Here is a 12,868-nt window from a genome sequence, read left to right as displayed (position 1 = left end):
GCACAAAGAGGCTGTGTTCCAGAGATAGCCAAGGTTGTACCTAGTGCTGCAGCAGGACTTGGTAATGTTTAAGAGTAACCCAGGAGGTACTGGTTTTGAAGGCATGAAGGGGTCATGAAGAGCAGCTGAGGCTCAGCATAGTGAGAGGCCATGGAAGGCCACTGGTAAAGGGGCAGCCTCAGTTTGCAATTGATGGCCCAGGACTGAAGGGGTCATGCAAAGGAATTGAGGCTTGGCATCTTATGAGAGGCTATTGGTGAAGCCTAGTTATAGTGAAAGACAGCAGTGTTTTGGGAATGTCAGTACCATGCAATGACCACCAAGAACTGCTGGAGTTCAGGCATCTGAAGCCTAGAAGACAAGATGTGTGCTACAAAGGGCAGAGCTGGAGAAGTGACTAAAGCCCTTAGAGGAGCCCAGAAGATCAAGAGTTGGATCCCAGACATTGGTTTTGCTTTTGATTGTGAGTGTGCCCTGATATTTTTCCCTCTTAAAGGAAGAAAGTATTTTAGTGGAGCCCACAGTTAAGAGACCTTGAATTTTAAAAGATATTGGATATTTTAAATTGATTGAACTTTTAATATGTAAAGATTGTAGGACTTTAGATCTTGGGGATGGATAAGAAAATAAGGGTTGAGGCTTAATAGTGATGTGTTTGTGTGCCAAGTTGACAAGGGGTCAATTGTACTGGTTGGTTTTGTGTGTCAACTTGACACAGGCTGGAGTTATCACAGAAGGGAGCTTCAGTTGGGGAAGTGCCTCCATGAGGTCCAGCTGTGGGGCATTTTCTCAATTAGTGATCAAGGGGGTAGGGTCCCTTGTGGGTGGTGCCATCCCTGGGCTGGAAGTCTTGGGTTCTATAAGAGAGCAGGCTGAGCAAGCCAGGGGAAGCAAGCCAGTAAGGAACATCTCTCCATGGCCTCTGCATCAGCTCCTGCTTCCTGACCTGCTTAAGTCCCAGTCCTGACTTCCTTTGGTGATAAACAGCAATGTGGAAGTAAGCTGAATAAACTCTTTCCTCCCCAACTTGCTTCTTGATCATGATGTTTTGTGCAGGAATAAATACCCTGACTAAGACACCAGGACATAGAGAAACCCTGCCTCACTCCCCAAAGTAAATAATTAAGTAACTGTAATGCTTTGTGGTTCAGTGGCAGACTATATTCTGGTTAAAGATTAAATTTGAGAATCAAGAAAATGTACAAGGAGGAGAAAAACCCTAAATTTAGTTAGTTTTACCTGTTTGATAAAAAAATACTAATCAGGATAATGTTCTACTTAAGGAAAAAGACACTTTTCTTACACTTGTGTGTTCCCACTGTATTTGGACTGGACAGGGTACAAGTAGGAAAAAAGTCTCCTATTTTCAGTATTGTCTTGGCTTCCAGCAGCAGTTGCCAGGGAAACTTTTTTGTTTCTTGGTCACATGATCTGGTCATGCTTTTTGTCAGTGTCTGGTTATAAGTTTGCAAACCAAAGAGCTCTTGGTAACCTTGGCAGGCTGTCAGAATACTGTCCTTCACAGGAAATGGGCCAAAGGTCCGACTTGCAAAGTCCTTCTAGAGGGGAAATGACTGCAGTATCAATCCTGGTAAAAAGAGAATGTGCAGGGTCAGGCAGGGAAAGATGGTCATTCAATATTTAAAATTATCTTTATGCTGTTGCTTCTAAAACCTTGTTATTCCATAACAAACCCCTTCCTCATAGCCCCTAATTTTTATTATACAAACTACAAAGAAAGTAAAAGAATAGTATGATGAACATCATGGGGCCCACCACGTACATTTAGTTAGTGTCCTTGAAACAGGGTCTAATTATGCAGCCCTTCCTAGCCTGGAACCTGGTTATCCCACCAGCCCTCATATATTTCAGAATAAACATTTCTATGTCCATAAAAGTTTTGGCATTTAATAGGGATTGTGTTAAACCTGCGTGTTAATTTGAGAATTGGTACTTATACTATGCTGGGTGACCACACACCAAAACTCTTCGCCTAGCAACCATCAACTGCCAGTAGCTCTTCAGCTAGGATGGGGGGACTCATGGACTTTCCCTGTCCGTGTTGAAATTTTGCCTGGCTTGATCTCCTGCAGGTAAGCACGCCAACTAAGCTGGCGGTGCGGTGCAGTGCGGTGCGGTGCAGTGCTTGTGTCCTTCTCCAGAAGCTCTTCCCCCTCCTCCCTGTCCTCCAGCTCTTACACAGTCCCTTCCCTCTCTTCTGTGATGCCCGCTAAGCCCTGGTGCTGGTGGTGCTCGAGGGGTTGGGAAAGGTGTCGAGGTAGTGGAGGAGGAAGTAGTGGTGGTGAAGGTGGGGGTAGAGGTGGAGGAAGAGGTGCTGGTTCAAAGAGTGTTCCATTTAATGTCACAGTCACTTGCGTTGTCAGCAGTTTGGATAGCCATGAGCCTCTACATTAACCACTGTCCACTGCAAATAGAAGCTTCTCTGAGCAAGGTTAAGAGCAGTGCAGCTCTGTGAGTATACACATAAGTTTCGTTTTTTGGTTTTGTTTTTTGTTTTGTTTTTCAAGACAGGGTTTCTCTGTGTAGCCCTGGCTGGCCTGGAACTACTCTGTAGACTAGACTGGTCTCGAACTCAGAAATCCACCTGCCTCTGTCTCCCAAGTGCTGGGATTAAAGGCGTGTGCCACCACTGCCTGGCCCTTATACCCATCTTTAATTCCCTCTCCAGAGGGATCAAGTGCCTCTGGCCTTGTGGGTACCTGCATGAATACAGACATACCTAACTTCTTTTTATTTTCAAAAGTTAAAAAAAATATGTACATTTGTGTTTGGCCTCCATGTATATATACATATCTGTGTGAGGGTTTCAGATCTCCTGGAACTCCCTTATGGGTGGTGGGAATTGAACCCTGGTCCTTTGAAAGAGCAGTCAGTGCTCTTAGTTGCTGAGCCGTCTCTCCAGCCCATAGAGGGCATGCAAGTTCTTTCTGTGTTTAAATTATCTTGCTATAATATTTTCCAGCTCTATCTGTTTTTCTGAAATTTTTATAATTTCATTTTTCTTTATAGATTAATAAATTCTGATGCATATATGTATTGCATTTTTCTTAATCCATCAGTTGATGGACATTTAAGCTGATTCCATTTCCTACTTATTTTGAATAGACACCTATAAACATAGATGTGCAAGTATTTCTGTTGTAGGATGTAGAGTTCTTTGTGTATATGCTGAGGATAGGTAGACCATATGGTAGTTCTGTTTTTAGCCTTATACCTGCACATATTGATTTCCATAGTGTCTGCAGCAGTTTAGACCCTGCTATACATATATTCCTACCAGCTAGTAGATAGGAGTCACTGTTTCCCCATATCCTCTTCAGTACTTGTCACTTGTTTCTTATGACAGACATGACTGTGGTAAGATGGAATCTCAAAGTAGTGTAGTTTGCATCGCTAATGGTTAATGATATTGAACAGTTAAAAATGTTTATGGGGTGAGAGTTAAACATGGAGGTGGTAGGGAAGAATCAGGCTTGACCATGAAATTGGGTATTCATCTTTGGGGTTACTGAGAGGGAATTGAGTGAGACAGAAAGGCAGTAGAGTCCATAGAAATTGTATTGTTTAGGAATATATATTGCCTTACACTTTGCCTGAGTGCAAGGAATATCCCTTCTACCAAAGGAGTAATAGCTCTCCAAAAAGAGTGTGTCTCTGTGCTGAAAGTCTATAAGGTAGTTGTATGGGATAATTAGAGCTTAGTTTATTGAGGCCTTTATATCAATTTTTGGGTTTTTTTTTTTGTTGTTGTTGTTGTTGTGTTGTTGCTTTTGAGACAAACTGAGAAAGACTAAATTTAGGCTAAAGCAGTGTAGAAACTTTTTTTGGGAATCAGCAAAAGTAAAAAGATATTGGAAATTCTTGGTGTCAGCTGATTGATTATGAATGGGGCCTTCGTGCCATCTTCCACTGAGCCAAAGAGCTACTGACAGTTTGTTCATAATCAGTTGTCCAGATAGTCTTTTAGACCACTGCACTAAATTTCTTCCAGAACATGAAAAAGAAGGGTAACATTCTGATTAAAGAGATAGTTACCACTTTCCTTACCTAACCAAACCATTCCTCATGCATGTACCTTTTATGTACGCTCACACTACTGCACTCAAGAAACTCTGTTGTTCTGTTACAGCTGCAGCCGACTCCGCCAGGTTCAAAGTGTCCTGACCCAGAGCAGCAAGTCTCAACCTGATGGAATTCTCTGCATCCTAGGTCAGTGCTTTAATAATAAGTTTGTAGCCTTGATCGCAGGAAGATACTAGTAATGCTATCATGTAAGGTACATTACATATAGGCTCACATCTTCCCAGTTTTCATTCCTGTGACACCTATTCATCTTAATGAGGGTGAATATTAAGAGGGGTGTTAGTGAGATAGATAAAGAGGGAGCTCCCACCACAGTGCCTGCCTGCCATTAACTGTCCTGAAACTTGTTCTGCAGACCAGGCTGACCTCAAACTCAGAGATTTGCCTGCTTCTGCCTCTCTAGTACTAGTATTGAAGTTCTGTGCCACCATGCCTGGCTACAACCCTTTCTTTTCAAAAACCACATAGAGAGCAGCTGCTTGACTCTGATCCTTCCAGCCTGCCAATAGCTGTAGTCCTAGGATGGCTAAGTCATTGAGAGGCAGAAGTAAAGTGAAGGTCATGTGCGGGAGTGTGTGTCACTCCACCCCTTACAGTGCAGTCTAAGCACTGCTTCTGACTTTGGGAAGGGCTAGTGGGTGTTAGTCCATCCACTTGTCCTCATCTTTTTCAAACTGCCTTACTTGTTTTTATTTGATCATACACATTTTTCATAGGGATCTCTTTGAGATCTGTTAGGCTAACAAAATATTCCAAGATCTGTAGTAACTCCATAGAAGACCATATCTCCCAGTTCTTTTTGCCCTTAATTGCTTCATATGGGCTGGCGGTGGTTCCGTAGATAAGAGCACTTGGTGTTCTTCCAGAAGACCCAGGTTTGATTCCCAGCACCCATATGGTGACTCATAACCATCTGTAACTCTAATTCTTAGGAATCTGATAGACCATGGAGGGTGCTCTTCTGGCCTCCTTGAACACCATACACACATGGTACACATATACATGGAAGTTAAACACCCAAACATGTAAAGTAAAAACTGAAAATTAGCCGGGCGGTGGTGGCGCACGCCTTTAGTCCCAGCACTTGGGAGGCAGAGGCAGGTGAATTTCCGAGTTCGAGGCCAGCCTAGTCTACAGAGTTCCAGGACAGCCAGGGCTACTCAGAAAAACCCTGTCTTGAAAAACCAAAAAAAAAAAACCCTGAAAATTAAAAATGCTTTTCAGAATTAACAGCCTTAGTAATCTTGTCGCTTAATTCTCCACCTCTTGAGATCCAAGGAAAGTACCTTATGCCTCAACCTGCTTCTCTCACAAGGGGTTGCTTATTTAGTTTTAGCACAAAACTGGTTCTTTTCATCAAGGCTTTACTGAATGGGTAAGTCATTGGCTCTTTCCATGGCACAGGGCAGCTAATCCCAGCCTGCTTTGCTTTGCAGGAATTGACAGCAGGTACAATGAAGGCTGCAGAGAGCTGGCAAATTACCTTCTGTTTGGTTTATACAGTCAGAATACCACTGATTTTGAGAAAACGGGATTTTCTGAAGAAATTCTAGATGGTAAGTCTGTATTAGCAAATGGTAGTAGAGAGTGGTTCATTTCTTTGGACCCTTAATTCATGATCTTTTTGTAAAAAATGTTTTAATTTTAATTTTACTGTGTTGTATGAGTGTTTTGCATGCATGTATGTATTTGTACTGTGTGTGTGTTTATGTGTGTGAACACCCTTGTGTCCTTGGAGCCCAGAAAATGACATCAGATCTCCTGGACCTGGAGTTACAGATGGTTGTGAACCACCATTCAGGTGTTGGGAATCAAACCCAGGTCCTCTAGAAGAATAGCAAGTACTTTTAACTGCTAAGCCATCTTGACAGTCCCAGTTCAAGATTTTTTTGTTTCTGTTTCTGTGGTTTGGGGCTTTTGTTATTGTTTGTTTGTTTTGAGATAGAGTCCCATATAGCTTTAACTGGCTTGAAATTCAGTGTGTAGACCAGACTGGCCTTGAACTCTGAGATCTACTTGCCTCTACCTTCTTGGTACTGGGATTAAAGACATACACTCAGCACCCCATTTGTGATCTCTTTATAGGAAAATATAATCAGAATTTAAATAGTCCAAAGCTCCAGTAAATTCTTGCCTTTTTTGTTCTACTGTTAGAACAATGTGTGGTCCCCTAATTGGTCTTAAAATTGGCAACCTCTGGCCTCAGTCTCCCAAGTAGCTAGGATTATACCAGGTAAGATTTTATCTCTTTAATAGTGAAAAATAGCATTTCCTTGTTGACCTATTAAAATAGAATATTCCTACTGGTCAAGCACTGGATAACAGACTATCAGCAGCAGTGTTCAGAATACGTTTATTGGGTAAATCATCTTTGAGAGCAGAAGCAGACGTCGGTGTTTGGCTTCGTCTCCTGGCAGGGTACTGGCTTTTCTTAGGATTGCACGCTGCTCCTTTTCACTGAAGGTTCGGATCTTGTGCTGTTGCCAGTGAAAGCACTCTGCTTTGAGGCAAAGACGAACTGCTCTTGTAAGAAAGAAGATTTTATGTGGATCTTTAGCTGAGGAACAAGGGGCTATTGTCCTGCTGTCTTTGGGAATTGTTTTTTTGTGTGACTTTAATACAATGCAGGCTTTCTGCTTGCAGTCTGCCTTCTCTGGCTTGGAGACACTGCATGTGTTGATGCTCCTGTGGACTGGTGCCCAGGAGCTACTCCTCATATCGTGTACTTAGCATTATAAATTGTCTGCGAGATGAGTCAGGAGACATAGAACAAACAAGTAAAACTGGACAAGAGACAAGACACTTGCAAGGCAGCTGGGAGGCCATGAAAGCAAACATTTGATGTCACATGATCTCACTTGAGTAGTGTGGTCTCAGATGGGGGGCAGTTTTGTCCCTTGGGGGATATTTAGCAATGTCTGAAGACATTTTTGATGGCCATGGCTCAGTCTGTGGTGCTACTGGCATCTAGTGGACACCAGGGCTGCTGCCAAACATCATTTTGTGATGAAATGATGCCTGTTATGCAATGAAGAATTTTCTTATTAAACTGTCAATAGTTCTGAATTGTACCGTCATTGTAAATTTTACCTTGGTAAAGTCCCCAGTACTATCCATATAGTTTAGTTAGAACTGTTCTTTTTATTGTGAGCACAGAAAAAGGAGAGCACAGTACTTTGAGTTAGTATCCTTTCTTCATTTTCCTTATCTTTCTGTCTGAGAAAGCTTTAAGGTTAAGCTCTCTTTAGCTAGCAGTGGTTATGATATATCTGTTTTTGGAACCTAAAACTTTAAGGTTATATTCAGTGTAGACTATGTGTGGTGTGTGCACTGTCATCTCCACTTTTTCAGGTGTCATAAAATTTCTCCCTTTGTAGGAAGTCTCCAGTTGATTTAGGACAGGGACCTGGGGCTTTGGGACATGAGGAAGCCCAGTGCTCAGACATGAGAGAGAAGCTTCTCTCTGCACTTTTCTCACTAGCATGGTCTTGTTAGAGAGGCCTAGTGGCTCTGCCACCGGAGAGTCATTGAGCAAAGCCCAATTTTCTTTTGGAATTATGACTGCGTTCATTTTTTACACTCAGGCTACTTTAGTATTTCTGCCCCATTCCATTTCCCATCTCATGGCTCTTGATTTTGCCTGGGTTTCCTTGTACACTTGGGATATCTTTATTTACTCGATTCACCACTGTTGATGGCTGTTCTGAATCTGTAATCTGTTGGTATGATGCCAGCAGCTGGTTCACTTGCCTGTGTTTCCTTCCTTCCAGCCTCTTCCTGTGTACAGAGCTCATTGCCGTACACAGCGACTGTCCCAAGACTGACATGCAATGTCCAGGCTCACAGTTGCTTGGAGTCTAATGAATCTCTGGACACGAATTTTAGACATTGGTTTTAATGTAGAGTCCCTGCCATAATTGATGCTGTTTCTTGATTGAGTAGCCATGTTATTTCCATTTGATACTTATCTCCTCATTGATAGAGCAATGAGGTGTGGCGATGCTTGCCTGTAATCCCAGCATTTAGGAGCAAAGGCAGGAGGATTGCTGTAAATTCAAGGGCAGCCTGTTTTACACAGTGAATTCCAGGTCAGCAAGGGCTACTCTGATAGATAGATAGATAGATAGATAGATAGACAGACAGACAGACAGACAGACAGACAGACAGACAGACAGTCCTAGTGGTACAGCCCTGATCATAACTGATTGGGAGGCTGAGGCAGGAGGATTGCAAGTTCAATACCTCCCTGAGCTATATATTGAGTTCAAGGCCAGTTGAGCCAACTTAGTGAGACCCTGTCTAAAAAAATGAAGTGGGCTGAGGGTGACAGATTGCTTGCTGAGCATGTGTGTAGTCTAGGCTTCATCTTCAGGAGTGCAGCCAGTGTGTCATCAGTTAGTCAGTAAATGGGTGACATGGCCAAGACTGGTACCACAGCTCTGACTTTTGAACTTTGCAGTACACTGCTTCAGGAATGACCTCTGCTCTTTTGACTTATTTTGGGCTTACACTGTCATATTTAGAAGGTCACCATAGGGGGAGCATTGCAGAGGCAATAGAAAATAGAATACTATCCATACCTGACTACTGCTTGATTAAATAATTACCCATTTAGACTTTTGTTTTGTTACATTGTTTCTGAAATAGCTGTATGTTTTGCTTTTGGAGTTTTGTTTGTTTGTTTGTTGTACTAGAAATGAACCCAGGGCCTGGCCATGCAAACTCTGAATTGCTTAACTACAATCTTGTGTGGAAAGTGGAGTTACTAATTTTCTGAGCAGAAACTGAAGGAAAAGGCTTTGACAATTTTTTGCTTTTTTTCCGTCCTGCAGATGTGATTTTATTGATTAAATCAGACAGTGTCCATCTGTACTGTAATCCTGTCAACTACCGCTATCTTTTGCCTTATGTGGCACATTGGAGAAACCTGCATTTCCATTGCATGACAGAAAATGAGGTGAGGAGACAGTGTAAGTGTTTCTCTCGGGAAAGTGTTTATTTGGAACAGAAGCCCCTTTAAACCTACAGGTCAGTGTCTGAGTGCGCTTACACAGAAGTGAGTTCAAGCAGAAAGCTTTCTGCCGGCCGTGAGGCTTTTGGCTGTTGGCCTGAAGGAGACAGCAGAGGCTTTCACTGGTCTCTGAGCCCACCCTCCTGTCCTGCCTCTCCTTCACCATGGTGGTCTGTCTCCAGGAGACTGCTCAGACTGCCCTTGCAGGCTTCCCAGCCTGTAGCCGCAACACAAGCTTGTAGGGTTATTTAAATAGTTATGGAATCTTACTGTATCTTTTATTTTTATTTATTTTGTTTGAGACCGGTCTCACTGTGTAGCCTTGACTGGCCTGCAATTCAGACATCTGCCTACTTCTGCCTCCCAAGTGCTGGGATTAAAGGGACATTCCACAAGCCTTGCAGGATATTGCAGGATACTATTCTGTTTTTGTTTTTGTTTTTGTTTTGTTTTTTTTTTTTTTTTTTGGTTTTCTGAGACAGGATTTTTCTGTGTAGCCCTGGCTATACTGGGACTCGCTCTGTAGATCAGGCTGGCCTCAAACTCAGAAATCCGCCTGCCTCTGCCTCCCAAGTGCTGGGATTAAAGGTGTGCCCTACCACTGCCTGGCTTATTCTGTTTAATGTATAAATTGATTAGGCAATTTTTTGAGTGAGTCTAAACTTTATAGATAGACAGAGTTGGGTTACAGTGTCAAAAGAACTGACATGCCTGCGAAGGTTAACATTTTCCTAAACTTTGTGACATTTATGTTTGGGTTTCTTGATGTCGATTTATATTTCTATTTCCCTTTGGGTCCTTTGGAAGAGTATGACTAGAAAGCAAGTTGAGATTTTTCTGCCTGTAATGAATGTCATGGCAGTTTCTACCCAGTATTGATTAAGAACATTTCTTTCCATGTGATTATCGGAGACACTTGGAGGAATGGGTTTTATCTCTTCTATTTAAATCTCAGTCAACTTTGAGTTAATTTTTGTTTATGAGATACAGAATTGGAGACTATTTTTGACAAACAAATAAGATGGCTTTAGGAAGTCACCTGTCTTAGTCAGGGTCTTCATTCCTGCACAAGCATCATGACCAAGAAGCAGGTTGGGGAGGAAAGAGTTTATTCAGCTTACTTCCACATTGCTGTTTATCACCAAAGGAAGTCAGGACTGGGACTCAAGCAGGTCAGGAAGCAGGAGCTGATGCAGAGGCCATGGAGGGATGTTCCTTACTGGCTTGCTTCCCCTGGCTTGCTCAGCCTGCTCTCTTATAGAACCCAAGACTTCCAGCCCAGGGATGGCACCACCCACAAGGGACCCTACCCCCTTGATCAATAATTGAGAAAATGCCCCACAGCTGGATCTCATGGAGGCACTTCCCCAACTGAAGCTCCCTTCTCTGTGATAACCCCAGCCTGTGTCAAGTTGACACAAAACCAGCCAGTACATCACCCTTCCCTAGTTGGGAATAGTTCTTTATAAATAACATTTAAGACAGTCCCTGAGGCTGGTAGTGGTGGCTCATGCCTTTAATCCCAGCACTTGGGAAGCAGAGGCAGGTGGATCTCTATGAGTTTGAGGCCAGCCTGGTCTATAGAGCGAGTTCTAGGACAGCCGGGGCTGTTACACAGAGAGAACCTATGTGTGTGTTCAGGGGAGGGGGAGATTCAATCCCTAAGAATATACATAGATAATGTGAACTTTTAAATGATGTATCTCATTAGAGTCCATTTTTCTTTTAATTTCCCTTAGTATGAAGATGAAGAAGCAGCAGAAGAATTTAAGATTTCCAGCTTTGTGGACATGGTTCGAGACTGTAGTAGAATTGGTATTCCTTATAGCTCCCAAGGTGAGTATCTGATAGCAAGCCATTTAAGAACCTTGCTTGAGGGCTGGAGAGGTGGTTCAGAGATTAAGAGTGTGGGCTGCTCTTCCAGAGGTCCTGAGTTCAATTCCCAGCAACCACATAGTGGCTCATAACCATCTATAATGGGATCTGACACCCTCTACTGGTTGCAGGCAGAACACTGTATACATACATACATACATAAATAAATAAATAAATAAATAATTTTTTTTTTTTTTTAAAAAAACAGAGAACATTGCTTGCTTGGATGGTATGAGGACTGAATGTTCCTCTTTCATGGTAGATATTTGGCTGGGAACCATTGGCCCATTTTCACTGAGGAAATGGATCAAACAGAGTGAAATTTAGGAACTCTCTTATACAAGCTCCTTGTTCATAACTATGAAGTTACCACAATAACATATCAAGCTGTCTGTGGTCAAGGAGAACTGATGAGGGATTTGGCACAATTAACATCTAGTCTGTATTACTTATAGATATGATGTGACTTATAATAGAAAATTATAATTTTAATAGCTATTAAAAAAAATAGGCTTATGGGGCTAGAGAGATGGCTAAAGGCATGTACTGGTTGGTCTTTTAGAGGACCTGAGTTTGGTTCTCAGCAGCCATATCAGGCAGCTCACAACTACTTGTGACTCCAGTTCCAGGGGATCTGACTCCATGGGTGCCTTCACACACACATATACATAATTGAAATAAGAGAAATCTTTTTCTAAGATGGTAGCATACACCTTTAATCCCATTCAGCATTTGGGAGGCAGAAGTAGACAGCTCTGTGTAAGGGTGAGGCCAATTATGGTTACATAGTGAGTTCCAGGCCAGCTAAGGCTACATAAAGACCCTGTCTCAAACAAACAAGCAGGCAAGCAAAAAAAGAAAAAAAAAGTTTACAGTAGCAGTTCTCAACCTATGGGTTATGACCCCTTTGAAGGTTGCATATCGTATATCCTGTATTTCAGATATTTAGATTACCATTCATAACAGTAGCAAAATTACAGTTATGAAGTAGCAACAAAATAAGTTTACAGTTAGAGGTCACTATAATGTAAGGAACTGCCAAATATCTAAAAAGGGGTCGCAACATGAGGAAGGTTGAGAACCACTGATTTACAGGGAAATTCAATGTAGAATACAGGGGGGAATCAACAAGTTTATCAATGTTAATATTGTAGGAAGAAAAAAAACCCTGAATATTGAAAATATTGTTACAAAAAGAACACTTATTTTTGTTTTGTTTTGATATAGGATACAGGGGTGTAGCCGCCCCTGGCCATGTAGACCAGGTTGCTCTCAAACTAGAGAGCCACCTGCCTTTGTCTCCCAGCTGCTGCTATCAAAGGCAAGTGCCATTACACCTGGCCAGAAAAGAAACGTTTTGGTTTGGTAGTTTTCCCTTGAGGAAGCTGATTGGCTGTTTCTTTAGATAGAAGAGCCAATTTTTGGTCTGTTAATTAACATACTTCTAAGTGGTACAAATCAATTGTAGTAGAGTACTATTTACTTTTAAAAAATCCAAAATATAAATGTGCTATAGAGAAATGTGAATATATAATACTTGCTTGTGATTTAAATTTTTCTTGAATTTCACTTTATATTTTTAGTTTCAATATCTAACCCTCTTATTGTCTTGGTAAATTTGTAAGAAATGATTCCTGTCTAATCACATGAGATTGGGTTCGACTGTCCGGGATAGTATCTGATGTGTCTTGGTGTGTGATTCTTCCAGGTCACTTACAGATATTTGATATGTTTGTGGTAGAGAAGTGGCCAATTGTACAGGCCTTTGCACTTGAAGGCATTGGAGGAGATGGATTTTTTACCATGAAATATGAGGTATGTGTGAAGACTAGTATGTTTGGATCTTGTCACAAAGTGAAAGCACCTTAAACAAACCAA

At 41.8% G+C, this 12,868-nt stretch overlaps 1 protein-coding gene across 1 annotated transcript in view; it reads left to right on the top strand.

Moving 5' to 3' along the window:
- Positions 1–12,868, top strand: part of CUNH20orf194 (chromosome unknown C20orf194 homolog) — a 133,412-nt gene that overhangs the window by 12,220 nt on the left and 108,324 nt on the right. Inside the window, exons 2-6 of the mRNA XM_031371926.1 lie at positions 4,151–4,230; positions 5,541–5,660; positions 8,937–9,061; positions 10,855–10,951; positions 12,699–12,805. Coding sequence (XP_031227786.1) covers positions 4,151–4,230; positions 5,541–5,660; positions 8,937–9,061; positions 10,855–10,951; positions 12,699–12,805 — 529 coding nt within the window. The remainder of the gene's footprint in view (positions 1–4,150; positions 4,231–5,540; positions 5,661–8,936; positions 9,062–10,854; positions 10,952–12,698; positions 12,806–12,868) is intronic.

This window comes from Mastomys coucha, unplaced genomic scaffold (assembly GCF_008632895.1).
Source record: "Mastomys coucha isolate ucsf_1 unplaced genomic scaffold, UCSF_Mcou_1 pScaffold15, whole genome shotgun sequence".
Classification (NCBI taxonomy): Eukaryota; Metazoa; Chordata; class Mammalia; order Rodentia; family Muridae; genus Mastomys; species Mastomys coucha.
This window is presented reverse-complemented; position numbering and strand designations above follow the sequence as displayed.